At 42.7% G+C, this 15675-nt stretch overlaps 1 protein-coding gene across 1 annotated transcript in view; it reads left to right on the top strand.

Annotated features, from left to right (window-relative positions):
* Window positions 1-15675, top strand: part of LOC138665096 (bactericidal permeability-increasing protein-like) — an 83389-nt gene that overhangs the window by 43522 nt on the left and 24192 nt on the right. Inside the window, exons 2-6 of the mRNA XM_069752272.1 lie at window positions 5395-5506; window positions 6896-7024; window positions 9246-9401; window positions 9659-9722; window positions 14965-15028. Coding sequence (XP_069608373.1) covers window positions 5395-5506; window positions 6896-7024; window positions 9246-9401; window positions 9659-9722; window positions 14965-15028 — 525 coding nt within the window. The remainder of the gene's footprint in view (window positions 1-5394; window positions 5507-6895; window positions 7025-9245; window positions 9402-9658; window positions 9723-14964; window positions 15029-15675) is intronic.

Raw genomic sequence — 15675 nt, 5'->3', positions numbered from 1 at the left:
AAATAAAATAAAATGATTTTTTCAGGGAGAATTTAGAAAACAAATAAAACCAAAAATATGCGTTCTATGGCCCACTGACTGAGAGAGAGAGAGAGATGGAACGCTTAGTACTGGCACACAAGCCCAAAGGGCAATATTAATCTCCCTTTTTTTTTCCAGGGAGAATTTCTGAAACCCAAAAAAAAAATAAAATAGGCTTTCTATGGCCCACTATTTGTGAGAGAGATGGGACGCTCAGGACTGGCACAGATGGCACGCTCAGGACTGGCACAGAAGCCCAGAGGCCAATATTAATCTCCCTTTTTTTCTGGGAGAATTTATAAAACCAAAAAAATATTTAAATAGGCTTTCTATGGCCCACTATTTGTGAGAGAGATGGCACGCTCAGGACTGGCACAGATGGCACGCTCACAACTGGCACACAAGCCCAGAGGCCAATATTAATCTCCCTTTTTTCAGGGAGAATTTCTAAAACCCAAAAAAAAAATAAAATAGGCTTTCTATGGCCCACTATTTGTGAGAGAGATGGGACGCTCAGGACTGGCACAGATGGCACGCTCAGGACTGGCACAGAAGCCCAGAGGCCAATATTAATCTCCCTTTTTTTCTGGGAGAATTTATAAAACCAAAAAAATATTTAAATAGGCTTTCTATGGCCCACTATTTGTGAGAGAGATGGCACGCTCAGGACTGGCACAGATGGCACGCTCACAACTGGCACACAAGCCCAGAGGCCAATATTAATCTCCCTTTTTTCAGGGAGAATTTCTAAAACCCAAAAAAAAAATAAAATAGGCTTTCTATGGCCCACTATTTGTGAGAGAGATGGGACGCTCAGGACTGGCACAGATGGCACGCTCAGGACTGGCACAGAAGCCCAGAGGCCAATATTAATCTCCCTTTTTTTCTGGGAGAATTTATAAAACCAAAAAAATATTTAAATAGGCTTTCTATGGCCCACTATTTGTGAGAGAGATGGCACGCTCAGGACTGGCACAGATGGCACGCTCACAACTGGCACACAAGCCCAGAGGCCAATATTAATCTCCCTTTTTTTCTGGGAGAATTTATAAAACCAAAAAAATATTTAAATAGGCTTTCTATGGCCCACTATTTGTGAGAGAGATGGCACGCTCAGGACTGGCACAGATGGCACGCTCACAACTGGCACACAAGCCCAGAGGCCAATATTAATCTCCCTTTTTTCAGGGAAAATTTATAAAACAAAAAAAAAAATTAAATAGGCTTTCTATGGCCCACTATTTGTGAGAGAGATGGCACGCTCAGGGCTGGCTGGCACAGATGGCACGCTCAGGACTGGCACACAAGCCCAGAGGCCAATATTAATCTCCCTTTTTTTCTGGGAGAATTTATAAAACCAAAAAAATATTTAAATAGGCTTTCTATGGCCCACTATTTGTGAGAGAGATGGCACGCTCAGGACTGGCACAGATGGCACGCTCACAACTGGCACACAAGCCCAGAGGCCAATATTAATCTCCCTTTTTTCAGGGAAAATTTATAAAACAAAAAAAAAAATTAAATAGGCTTTCTATGGCCCACTATTTGTGAGAGAGATGGCACGCTCAGGGCTGGCACAGATGGCACGCTCAGGACTGGCACACAAGCCCAGAGGCCAATATTAATCTCCCTTTTTTTCAGGGAGAATTTATAAAACCAAAAAAAAAAATAAATAGGCTTTCTATGGCCCACTATTTGTGAGAGAGATGGCACACTCAGGACTGGCACACAAGCCCAAAGGCCAATATTAATCTCCCACTGTATTTTTATCAGGGAGAATTTATACACCCCACAAAAAAAAATACAGAAAAATGAAAAGGCTTTCTATGGCCCACTATGTGAGAGAGATGGCACACACAGGGATGGCACTCTAGCAGAAATGCCAAATTGCCAATCTTAATCTCCCACCAAAAAAAAAAAAAAAAAAAAAACAGGGAATGTCCTACAATTACTATCTCCCTGCCTGCAGTAATCTCAGCCAGGTATGGCAGGCAGCTACTATCTCCCTGCCTGCAGTAATCTCAGCCAGGTATGGCAGGCAGCAATAAGGAGTGGACTGATGCACAAATGAAATAAAAAGTGTGGACAAACAAAAAAGATAGCTGTGCAGAAAGGAAGGAACAAGAGGATTTGTGCTTTGAAAAAAGCAGTTGGTTTGCACAGCGGCGTACACACAGCAATGCAGCTATCAGGGAGCCTTCTAGGGCAGCCCAATGAGCTACAGCGCTGAGGGGAAAAAAAAAAAAAAAAAAAATTCCACTGTCCCTGCACACCGAGGGTGGTGTTGGACAGTGCAAATCGCTGCAGCACAAGCGGTTTTGTGGTTAATGGACCCTGCCTAACGCTATCCCTGCTTCTGACAAAGCGGCAGCAACCTCTCCCTAAGCTCAGATCAGCAGCAGTAAGATGGCGGTCGGCGGGAACGCCTCTTTATAGCCCCTGTGACGTCGCAGACAGCAAGCCAATCACTGCAATGCCCTTCTCTAAGATGGTGGGGACCAGGACCTATGTCATCACGCTGCCCACACTCTGCGTTTACCTTCATTGGCTGAGAAATGGCGCTTTTCGCGTCATTGAAACGCGACTTTGGCGCGAAAGTCGCGTACCGCATGGCCGACCCCGCACAGGGGTCGGATCGGGTTTCATGAAACCCCGACTTAGCCAAAAGTCGGCGACTTTTGAAAATGTTCGACCCGTTTCGCTCAACCCTACTCTCTACTAATCGGCCTCCCTCTTACCAAACTCTCCCCCTCCAATCTGTCCTGAATGCTGCAGCCAGGATCATATTCCTCACCAACAGTTACACCGGTGCCTCTACCTTTTGCCAGTCATTACACTGGCTACCCATCCACTCAAGAATCCAGTACAAAACTACTATCCTGATCCACAAAGCACTCCATGGCTCAGGGCCACCCTACATCTCCTCTCTGGTCTCAGTCTACCACCCTACCCGTGCCCTCCGCTCCACTAATGACCTCAGGTTAGCATCCTCAATAATCAGAACCTCCCATTCCCGTCTCCAAGACTTTACACGTGCTGCGCCGATTCTTTAGAATGCACTACCTAGGTTAATATGATTAATCCCCAATCCCCACAGTTTTAAGCGTGCCCTAAAAACTCATTTGTTCAGACTGGCCTACCGCCTCAATGCATTAACCTAACTATCCCTGTGTGGCCTATTAAAAAAAAAAAACAACATAATGAGGTTCCTCACATCATGTTCTCATATATTTCATGCAGTTAATAGCCCTCTGTGTCTGTACTGCTACATATTTAGGCAGTTAACTATGGCTGGTCCGAATAACTAAAGCAATTGTTACCATCCACCTCTCGTGTCTCCCCTTTTCCTCATAGTTTGTAAGCTTACGAGCAGGGTCCTCATTCCTCTTGGTATCTGTTTTGAACTGTGATCTCTGTTATGCTGTAATGTCTATTGTCTGTACAAGTTCCCTCTATAAGTTGTAAAGCGCTGTGGAATATGTTGGCGCTATATAAATAAAAATTATTATTATTATTACGTGTGAACACGGCCTCATCATTAGTTTTATTACATTTTTATGGGTTTAATAGAGAAAAATATCAATCATGTCATTTTTTTTACATCATGTACCGATCCCGTAAATAATCTGATCGCTGTGTTGTGTGAGTTGTTATGATTAACGGGACACCAAATATGTCCATTTTATGTGCTGATTTGTGATGTTTATTACTTATTAGAAAAATGCATTAAAAAATGACATATTGTTTTCTTTACCAAGGGTTTTTCATTATTATTTTTTAGTAATTTTATAGGATGTAAAAAATCTCTTATTCTCCCTCTAGAATAAAAATACATACACTATACATAGCAGTATATTTCTATCAGTGTAATTTGCCTGTAGTCAGAGCTTCAAGCATCTGTCTGAAATGTTCTAAAGGTACCTTCACACTAAACGACGCTGCAGCGATACCGACAACGATCCGGTATAGTATAATGCACTCCCCATGGTCCTTGATAGAGTATAATGCAGCACCCTCAGAGTATACTGTAGCCCCCCCAGAGTATAATGCAACCCCAAACACACAGTATGATGCAGCCCCCTTAGAGTATAACGCAGCCCCCTCAGAGTGTAAAGCAGCCCCCCACACACAGCATAACGCAGCACCCCCACAAAAACACATACCGTATAATGCAGCCCCCACACAGTATAATGCAGTCCCCCACACACGCACACAGTATAGTGCAGTCCCCCCACACACAGTATAGTGCACCCCCGCACATCATATAATGCAGTTCCCTAAGAGTGTAATGCAGCCCCACAGACACAGTAAAATGTAGCCCCCTAGAGTATAAAACAGCCCCCTCTGAGTATAATGCCGCCCCCAGAGCATAAAGCAGGCCCCTCAGAGTATAATGCAGCACTACACACAGTATAATGCAGCCTCCCCACAAATACACACACAGTACAGTGCAACCCCCACACACAACAGTATAATGTAGCCCCCCCACACACAGTATAGTGCAGTTGCCTCACACACAGTATAATGTAACCCCCACACACAGTGCAGCCCCCACACATAGTATAGTGCAGCCCCCGCATACACAGTAGTGCAGCCCCCACACTGTATAGTGCAGTACCCCCACACACACTATCGTGCAGCATACACACACTGTGAGGCAGACAGACACACACACACACATACACTATAATACAAACAAACATACACACACTATAATGCAGATACACGCACAATACTTACCTCTCCACCTCGTTCCCCAGTTGCCTTGACTTCTGCAGAGCATCTCAGTGTCTCATCAGATTCACTGCTGAAACACGCTGAATCAGAGGAGGAGTGATGAGAGAGGAAGCGTCACATGACGCTCTCTCCGCCATCATTGTTTTTAACTTTATCGGCATCTATGATGCCAGCGAGTTGAATGTGAGATGCGGGGAGGGGGTAGCGCCAGGTCTCTCTTACTCAGGGGCCCATAACGGCCACTGGCTGGGGGCTCCTGGAGGAGCAGGGGCCCTAGGCGGCTGCCTGGTCTGCCTGCCCCTAACGCTGGCCCTTACTTGCTACATGCATCCTTTTGACAATAGAAATTTTGCATAGATGAAATTATAAACTCCCCTCTGTGTGTTTTATGTGAGTCTAAAGGCTTTTTTGGGTAAAGTAATTTGTAATATTTCATTTGGCATTTTTGAACTCCTAAACCAATGAACTGGAACGTAGCCTGGTGACTAGTCTCCCTGTTCCCCTCTGATTAGTTAGTTAGACGCATTAGTCTTATTGCTCCTGTTATAATGCATAGCCAGGTTTCTCTGGTATCAAATAACGATAAATTTGTTCACATGCTGATTTACCTTGTATATCATCACATTCATTCCACAGCACGACAGGAGGGAATGCGTGTCCTGCAACAGGAACTTGCTAAGATTCATCTTCCAGATTTCTCAGGATCTACACACACCCATTTGGGAAAAGTCAAATACAGTTTTAACAGGTAAATTGACTTCAGTTCAGATATGAACAAGTGTCCAACAGAAGTAAGAAAAGATGTTATATGTTAGTCTCCACCGCCATATAGCCTGAATGCTTCCGTACACTAACACAGTACAATACCTGTATGAAAGCTTACATTTTATCATGATTTCTCGTACTTCCCAAGTTAAAAAAAAAATCTAGGAAGAAAGGAAATGTATTGGAACAAATTTAAGATATATAAACCATGCACCTGATATTTGTAACCTTGCCTTAAAGGGAATCAGTCAGCAGGATCAACCCTTCTAAGCCATCTATATGGACATGTAGGTCCTAGGAAGCTGAATATAATGATACCTTAATATCTGCAATATATTAATATCGATATCTGATGTCTTATTCCAAAGAAATCCATGTTTTTCTTACATGTAAATGAGCTGTTCAGGGTTATGGGCCGGACATAGATCTGTATGAGAATCTGCCTCAGATATTATTATAAATAAAAGGACGTAATCGTTCTCATAAAGATTGTAGGAAATTGCACAGCAAGTTAAAAGTGCTTTTTTTACATTGTAAAATCACGCTGACAGGTTCTCTTTAATGAGTCTGTGGTTCCTCTACTTTAGCATTCTGCCAACACTGCGGATGCTGGAACTTCCCAACATTCATTGCTCCTGCTAATATCCAATGGCTCGTTTGCCCCAACTGGACAAACAGCCTTGATGTGTAATTTGACAGACAGTAAAGTAGGAGCACATAGACAACATATATAAGACTGGTAATGAGTGACCCTATAAGGCTATGGTAACATGAACGTAGACTTTCTCTTCCAAGAGAATCGGGCCGAAATTCTGATCAGAGCTTGATCCGAATGTTAGCATAATGTGTCCGATTCTCTAGGATGAGAGAATAGGAGCGCACTGTGAGGAGAAGATGGAGAACAAAACTTCTCCATCTTCTCCATTGTGTCATCCGAGTGCAGTCAGATGTTTTCCACGCACCCATAGACTTGATTGGGCGAGTGTCAGTGAAAAAAAATCGGACATCAGCACTGCCTCATTGAATAACATTGGTCCGAGTGCTCTCCAATAATACATTGGGTAGCACTCATCCAATGTATACGCTTATGTTAGCGAGCCCTAATAGTGATCTTCACAAAACCTAGTTTACCATCATAATGTCCTATTAGTGATGATCACTGTGTATCAAGAGAGCTGCAATAGTCAAAGCCGTTGTGCTAGAGTCTGCTCTTGGACCTTCATGCCTAAGGGGGAAAAATGTTTTTTATTACATAAGAGAAGAAAGACAGGAGTATTATAAAAAGCACATGGCATTTGTGAGGCCTGGTTGTAGAATTTGGCCCCAGGTTATAGAGAAATTGTGTATAACCCTATGTGTTATTCTATTACAGCATGACTATCCGCAACTTCCAGTTACCCAGCTCGCAGATCAGCCCTGTTGCCAATGTTGGCTTAAAGCTCTCAATCTCTGGAGCCTTCATCGAGATTAGTGGACAATGGCATGTCAAGGCATTGCATATGTAAGGAATTGGAACAACATAGCAAATAGCCATCCTGCTGAAAATGTGCCCACTACCCTTCTCCAACACAGTAAACCCCTGAAATATGATCTTTTAGCACTAGACTAATAACTGTAAGAAATATAGACATAATTAAAGAGTCCTTGCAAACAAGTGAAAAGTGACCAGTTTCTCCTCTTATTTTATTTCCGTTGCTTCCCTAAATATTCCTTTGTTTCTTCCTTTTTTAAATCCAACATACGGTTCCAGAAATATTTTTTGCATCCCTACCTACCGAGGGCATGTGGTATTGCCGATCATGTCCCTGCACGGTCAGACACAGCCCTTACCCAGTACGCACAGATGTATAAGATTATCTCAGCACAGGAACATTTTTTTAATTACATCCAATTGAGGAACTTATTATTATTCCAATTCTTGGGAAACACCTTTAAAGGAGAGAGGTCCCTTGGATGGCTGATATCAACCCAGTGTCTGTTATGTGGCAGCACAAGCTTTCTTTGGTGCCAACTGTTGTGCCGCCAACATTTTTCACATGGTTTGTCAAGTTTAATGTCAGGTAATTATGTCCCACAGTTTATGTGTAACGGGGTTACCAAGACGGCGTGAAGCCAGAACACCGCAGCATCTGATTGCTCCTACTCCGGCGCTGAGAAGGAGCACTTCTCCTTCATTTTAAATGTGTTTATTTCTTCTGGCAGAGCAGGGTTTAATGAGTTAGCCACTTCTTTTCCCCTTATAATCTGGGCTCTGATACTAATACTCGTCAGCGCTAGCTTTATTGCTGCATGGCTAATAGAGGGAGAGGAGTTCATATGAGAAGGAGAGTTGGAGGAGTTAATAGTGACTGTTGCTTGGTTTGTATGCGTGAGATTTCCTTATTCTTTTCTGTTTTGGTTTATTCCCCTTTCTTCACACCCTTACACTCCTCTGTTATATGTGAGTGAATATTTTGAATGCCTGGAGTTTTCTGTTAACCCTTGTTTGTGTTGCCTTGTTTGTCGGGTTGGTGTACCATGGTGCACTGTATCGACCCCTCTTCCCTGGGTGGGAGAAGAGAACAGACAGAGGGCTAACTCAGGAGATAAGGCAAGAGCGGAGGCCCCATGATCTTTGCCATCTGAAGTATCCCGGGGAGCAGGACGACCTAAGGCGCCCTCTAGTGTTAAGGACATGGAATGAGCCCCGAGTCACCCGACCACTGTGTCGTAACATTCTGGTGCCTAAATGGAATTGTTTTCCTTTCCGTTTCCTTTCCTTTGGTTTAGTGTATCTGTTTCTGGTACCTTATAGTTTATGTCATGTTATGGGTTTCAAATGACGTGGGACCCAGAAAGATTTTGCTCACTAGTGGTTAAGTAAGGTGGACATTTTTAGCATTAGACTGATGAAAGGGGACTTGTCATGTAAAAAAATGCTATTAATCTGCAGATAAGGGGTTAATCTGCAGGTTAATAGCGTACTGAAGTTGTCTGGCTGCTGCACAGAGAGCTCTGCTGAGAGCCCTAGCATTATAGCTGGCTGTCAGTCAGTGCTGGGGGAACCAATACAGCCGCAGGTCACAGTGTACTCAGCAGTGACTGAAGCCACACCAGCTCACCCCTGTGACTGAAAGCTGAGGCTGCCTGGAGGAATAACGTTCATTTCCTCCCAGCAGCGGCCTCATAGGTTCAGAACACTATTAACCTGCAGATTAACCCCATAGCTCCAGGTTAATAGCGTACTGAAGTTGTCTGGCTGCTGCACAGAGAGCTCTGCTGAGAGCCCTAGCATTATAGCTGGCTGTCAGTCAGTGCTGGGGGAACCAATACTGCCGCTGGTCACAGTCTACTCAGCAGTGACTGAAGCCGCACCAGCTCACCCCTGTGACTGAAAGCTGAGGCTGCCAGGAGGAATAACGTTCATTTCCTCCCAGCAGCGGCCTCATAGGTTCAGAACACTATTAACCTGCAGATTAACCCCATAGCTCCAGGTTAATAGCGGTTTTTTTTACATGAACTGTTCCCTTTAAGCATCCCAATACATCACCTGTATAAGATGGTATGCTGACCAGAGAAAAATCATTGTTATGTAACTTCATTCCTTAAAAGGTTCCATTTGGGCATTTTCCACTTACTCACACCCACGTTGCTCTCTGATCTTATTAAATGTTTTCTATTTGATGACTGTATCTAGGATAGTTTTTGGTTGTTCATTAATAATTCTGCATTTTTATCATTAGGTCCACAAAGGGTGGATTTGATTTGAAGATTGAAGGGCTCAGCATATCTGTGGGGCTGAAGTTTGGAAGTGACTCGACAGGACGACCAACCATTGCTCTCTCTGATTGCAGTAACCACATCTCAGATGTCAAGATCCACGTGCCTGGGAAACTAAGGTACATTGACTGCACTGTGCACAGATCTATAGAATGGAATTATACGTAGATTACGGTATTCAGAATATCTGTAGATTCTTCACTGATTGCTTAGTGCTCATCTCCTGTAATCGACATAATTATTCCTTATAGTACTTTGTCCTGTATTTCTCTGTATTAGGTGCATGTGTACACACGGTATGTATGGTCAGGACAGTTTTGCAGATTTACAGTTCTTACAAATATACAGCATCGTTGTATTTCTTGTTCTATTGCAGCTGGTTGGTTGACGTCTTCCGCCACAATGTTGACAATGCATTAAGAAAAGCTATTGAGAATCAGGTTAGTAGAAAATACATTTCTAGTTCTATTTGTAGTTATTTAATCTAAACATTAATGATAAAATAAAAATTACCAGTTTTCATGTTCCCCATGAGGGCATTCAGGAGATGTATCACATAATAGAGGACGAAACCAATGAAATGAGCATCTCTCTGTCTCTGGAGGACACATTGAGGCCAACATAGAATGCTTAATTTTTCCTATGGTGGAGCTGTAGGGGAATTGAATTGTGTTGCCCAGCATATCACAGCTGATCGATAGGGGGATAGCCTGTGATCAGGTGCATAAAAATGCAATAGGTGTAAGGCCGGCCTCACACTAGCGTGTTTTACGGACGTAAGAGAGGTGATGAAAATACGGATTGCTTACGGTACAATGGGCTGATCGATAGGGGGATAGCCTGTGATCAGGTGCATAAAAATGCAATAGGTGTAAGGCCGGCCTCACACTAGCGTGTTTTACGGACGTAAGAGAGGTGATGAAAATACGGATTGCTTACGGTACAATGCTTCTCTATGCCCCAGCTCCTATCAGCCGTATTTTACTTATCCGTATTATACGGTGTTCTACGGCCGTAGAAAAACGTAGCATGCTGCGTTTGTTACCGTATTGCGCAAAAAAGAGCGTGGGAAAATATTCTGAAAAGTTCCCAGGCTCGAGTTCATGTGAGGACATCCAGCAGAGGGCGCATCACCGCAACTGAAGGTAACTACAGGTCATTGACCTACATTCCATTCATTCCCCGTGGTTTTACAGGCAGGAGCACAGCTGCATTAGCAGAGCTTCTGCTTGTAAAATTAGTTAACCCCTTCAGATGGATTTACATGGTTGGACGTGACAGAACGACGGAAGGTATGGGATATTGTTTTTTTTTTAATTTTACCTTTTTTACAGAACGAGGGTCTTCAGGTGGATTACCAGTATAATAAAATATTACAAAAACCTGTGTATTTATTTCATTAAAAGACTTTGTAATAATGTATGTGTGTTTTTAACCATTTCATACTATTGGATTAATAATGGATAGGTGTCATAATTGACGCCTCTCCATTATTAATCTGACTTAATGTCACCTTACAATAAGCAAGGTGACATTAACCCTTCATTACCCCATATCCCACAGCTACACGGGAATGGGAAGAGAGTGGCCAAGTGCCAGAATAGGCACATCTTCCAGATGTGCCTTTTCTGGGGTGGCTGGGCGCAGATGTTTTTAGCCGGGGGGGGGGGGGGCATAACCATGGACCCTCTCCAGGCTATTAATATCTGCCCTCAGTCACTGGCTTTACCATTCTGGTGGAGAAAATTGCGCGGGAGCCCACGCCAATTTTTTCCGCGATTTAACCCTTTAATTTAATAGCTAGAGCGCCCAAATTTTGCATATACACACTACTAACATTAGTAGTGTGGAATATGAAAAAAAGGGATATGAGATGGTTTACTGTATGTAAACCATGTCTCATATCATGTCGGGTTTGAGAAGGAGAGAGGAAAAGCCGGCAATTGAATTACCGGCTTTTAAGCTATCTAGCGCTGTATGATATATTAATATATGTACATATATGTGTCTCACTGACATATATATATGTATATAGACAGTATATATGTTTTTATGATTTTTTGAGCACATGGATCCAATGTATGTCCGTATGTCGGGTTTTGCAAGCCTGCGAGAAAATCGCGCAGAACGGATGCCATACGGATTACATACGGAGGATGCCATGCGCAAAATACGCTGACACACCCTGCCTATGGATGACATACGGACCACTATTTTGGGGACTTTTCTGCGTATTACGGCCGTAAATTACGGACCGTATTTTTATACGCTGAGTGTGAGGCCGGCCTAAGAGCTGCAAATGCACCTGGGCCCTGTAGATGAGCTTGGGCTAGGGGGGCCCTGAAGGTCCCTTGGCCCCATATGAAAGGACTATTAAAGTTGATAGTTGGGGCCTCATTGGAAATTTTGCATTTGGGCCAACAAACTTCAAGTTACTTCACAGCCTGTGATCACCTTATTTTTGAAAGACAGTAAAATGTGGACAAACTCTATAAATTGATTTTATTAGGTAAAATAGAGAAAAAACATGAAAAGGGAATCTACTATGTAATGTGAGCTGCTGATAAAGTTGCGTTTCTATATCAGGCCTTTATAATATGAGCATTACATTATTTAAGGACAAACCTGCTTTAATTTATTATTCACCTTGGAGAGAGGCTGTAGTGGGTTAAAAAGGGCAGATTCCCCAAACTGGGGCCCAGGCAATTTTAAGGTAATCTGTCAGCAGGATTTCACCTCCCAAAATCTATTTATATGTACAGTACATGTAGCTCTTTCAAAGACATATCCAGCAATACCTTTACATTGCCAAACCATTCTTCTGTTACTGAGAGACCAGGGATTAAATTAATATGTAAATTAAGCTGCAGATCTGAAGCCTCGGTCACTCCAAATCTATTCAATGACCATCACTTCCTCCTTCTTCATACATGCTGTCATGTGACTGCTTGTTCATACTAGAAATATTGGTGACTGCAGACTTTTGCGTCCAGCATAGAAAACCCTTTTAAGGATTTAAAGTTAACCAATGTAATATTGTAGACTGTCAGTGTATGGGAAGGGATTTTAACTTTACAGTCTGAATTAATTTTAGGATCTGGTGAATGAGTCATGTGAACTCCTTGTAATTAAAGGTTGTTATGTTGGAGGTATTCAAAGGCCATGAGCTATACACTGTGTGCATAATTAATAGGGAAGTGAGTATTTTGACCATATCATAATTTTTATACCTATTTTCCAACTCCAAGCTATTTATCCTTGAATGCTTACTGGATGAAGCAGATCATGTGATGTGTATTTGTGTAATTAGGAGGGTGTGGTCTGAGGACATTAACACCCTTGAAATTAGCATTCTTGAAACTACTAAGGGTATGTTCCCATGGTCAGTAAATGCTGCATACATCTGCAGTGTCCAACCCACAACGGCCAGATGTTACAGCATAGTGGATGGATTTCAAGAAATCCCATCTCCACTATGCGTGCACCAACGCCTCCGGCTTACCTGCGCAGACGGACATGCAGCGCATCTTTCCAGACTACAGCATGTTAATTTATGTAGCGAAGACGCTCAGTCTCCTCTGCGTAAATTACCCATACACTTTCATTAGATGCGGTAAAACCACATTATCTTCTTGGTCACATGTGTATTAAGTGCAGGAACGCAGCTTACTACGCATGTCTACTAATTTAAATAATCTTGTTTTAGCCGAAGTACACTACAGTTCTTGTGTTCAGCTGATCGAGAGAACTGCACTGCACGTGACCGCCAGGGAGTGAGTTACCTCCGGTCATCAGCTTCAAGCTCAGCTGTGTTCTGGATGTCAGACTGAATGGTGGCATAATGGAACCTTGCAGCCAAAGGCATCCAGATGTGGCAGAGCTGAACTCGTCATGGGTCACTATGTATATCTTCTCTGCGGACAGGTACGAATATTGTTGCTTTTTTATTTTAATTCTCTTCCAGGAGACAAGGGCGTCAGAGGAATAGGCGATGCAGTACGTATGGTTTATTTAACATTATTAAAGGAGTCTGTCTCATTTTTTAAATTAAAATACTTTATTCTGGGTGTCTTGTGTCTTTATTTACCATATAACTATGGGATTAGTAATGGATAGGTGTCTTATAGACGCCTCTCCATTACTAAGCCATGGGCTTGATGTCACCTGACAACACAAAGGTGACATCAACCCCACAAATATTACCCCACTTGCCACCGCTACAAGGCAAGTGGGAAGAGCCTGGTAAAGTGCCACAATTGGTGCATCTTTGCGGGTTGCTATTTTTAGGCTGGTGAGGGCCAAAATCCATGGGCCTTGTCAGCCTCAGAATACCAGGCCGCAGCTGTCTGTTTTTACCTTGACTGGTTAACAGAAATAGGGGGACCCCACTTTATTTTTTTTGGAGGGGATCCCACTATTTTTGCTAACCATCCAAGGTAAGCAGACTGCCGCGGCCTGGTGTTATCAGGCTGGTAAGGTTCACGGATATTGGATCCTTACCGGGGCCCTTTGATCCTTTTCGGCACCTGCGCACTGCAGTACTTTGCTCTGCCTCAACAGGGTAGAGAAGTATGCCTGCACAGGAGCGCAATGCTGGGGAGACTGTGTGGATGATGCAGGGTTGTGTCATCCACATGGAGCAAGCAGGAGGGCGACGATCATAAAAAGATGGGAGGCCCCGGACCAAGACCAGCGACACCCCTCAGACCGGACCGCCCCACGGGTGAGTATAATAAAAGTTATTTTTCTTCTTTTGCAGGTCTGGTTGGAGGCAGATATACAGCATTATTGAATGTTGTTAAATCAGCCCTGAAAGGTGGTGGCCGTAACTTATATCGGCCAAAACTGCTGACAGGTTCACTTTAAATGAGAAGTTTATGGAGAAGGAAATCAGTTCACCTCTCTGAACAGTGTCTAGAAGGTGAACATATAAAGAGACTGACGGGCTCCATGGATAGAAGGTTTGTGTTTGTTATTGAAAAGAAGAGTGGCTATTTGATTAGCTGATATTCTTTTTGAAATGTTAGAAATTTATTTTTGTACCTTTTGAGCTGTTTGGTTCTAATTCTCACTTTACCTGATGAAAATAAACAATTGAGATGGGAAAATTAACTTTTTTCATTTCATTGGATAAAAATTCTACACAGTAATTGGCCAATAATTCTGCACACATAGCTATTCTCCGAAGAAAGACAAAACAACACATTTTTTCTTTCCTAAATATTCAGGTTTCAGGTTTGTTCACCTTTTGAATTGACCGACAGCACTGTGAGTGTTCAATAATAAAATGAATCATCAAAATACTAATTACCTAATAATTGTCCGCACATTATTTTAGGGACGGTGCTTCTCTTAATACAAAAAGAAAAATTCTCAGGTGTCCAGAAATAGCTAAAGAGCAGGATGGGAACCTTGATGGATGCTACAGGGTCCCCAAAATTCTGTATAAGACAACATCATTTGGAGCTAACCTGTAAGCTGGTCACTTTGCACTAAGGCTTTTTCTTATGGGTATATTTGTCGTGTGTCTTATAATAAAGGTGGTGTGTATGTCCTCAGAGTAGGATGAAAATGCTAGTTTTTCTGTATAGCGGGCTAAATTATGCATCCTCCAGATTCAGGGGGACTAAGTAAGGAAAACTGTATTATTTTACATGGTTTTATCTATTTATCTTATCTTAGATCTGCCCTTTGGTTAGTAATGCAATTACCAGCAAATTGGAACCGGTACTGCAAACTTTACCAGGTAGGCTGTCAGCTCAAGCAAGACTTGCCATACACATACAGTATGTATAATGGGCTCTAATCAATAATTCAAGTGCACTAGTTGCTGTAGTAATTCTTTATCACTGTGTCTGTAGGAGATGAACCTGACATTAAATTGCATTATTGACTTAATATCTGCAGTCTTCTTCAATGTTTTATTGTTATCAAAGTGTGTATTTCCTTGTTAGTATCCCCATTGTGTGTGTTTTGATTCCTCTTGTGTGTTGTGCTGGTGACTGAGCAGCAGGTGGCAGCAGAGAACCATGTGTGAGACTCTTGATAAGAGGACCAGTGATGAGCGAATATACTCGAGATTTCTTGAGCACGCTTGGGGGTCCTCCGAGTATTTTTAGTGCTCGGAGATTTAGTTTTTCTTGCTGGAGCTGAATGATTTACATCTGTTAGCCAGCATAAGTGCATGTGGGGGTTGCCTGGTTGCTAGGGAATCCCCACATGTACTTATGCTGGCTAACAGATGTAAATCATTCAGCTGCGGCAAGATAAACTAAATCTCCGAGCACTAAAAAATACTCGGAGGACCCCCGAGCCTGCTCGAGAAATCTCGAGTAACGAGTATATTCGCTCATCACTAGTGAGGAAGGAGAAGCTGTCGGTGTGGTGTGTGCT

Source organism: Ranitomeya imitator, chromosome 2 (assembly GCF_032444005.1).
Source record: "Ranitomeya imitator isolate aRanImi1 chromosome 2, aRanImi1.pri, whole genome shotgun sequence".
Classification (NCBI taxonomy): domain Eukaryota; kingdom Metazoa; phylum Chordata; class Amphibia; order Anura; family Dendrobatidae; genus Ranitomeya; species Ranitomeya imitator.
The sequence above is the reverse complement of the archived record's forward strand: the minus strand, read 5'-3'. Positions and strand labels throughout refer to the sequence as shown.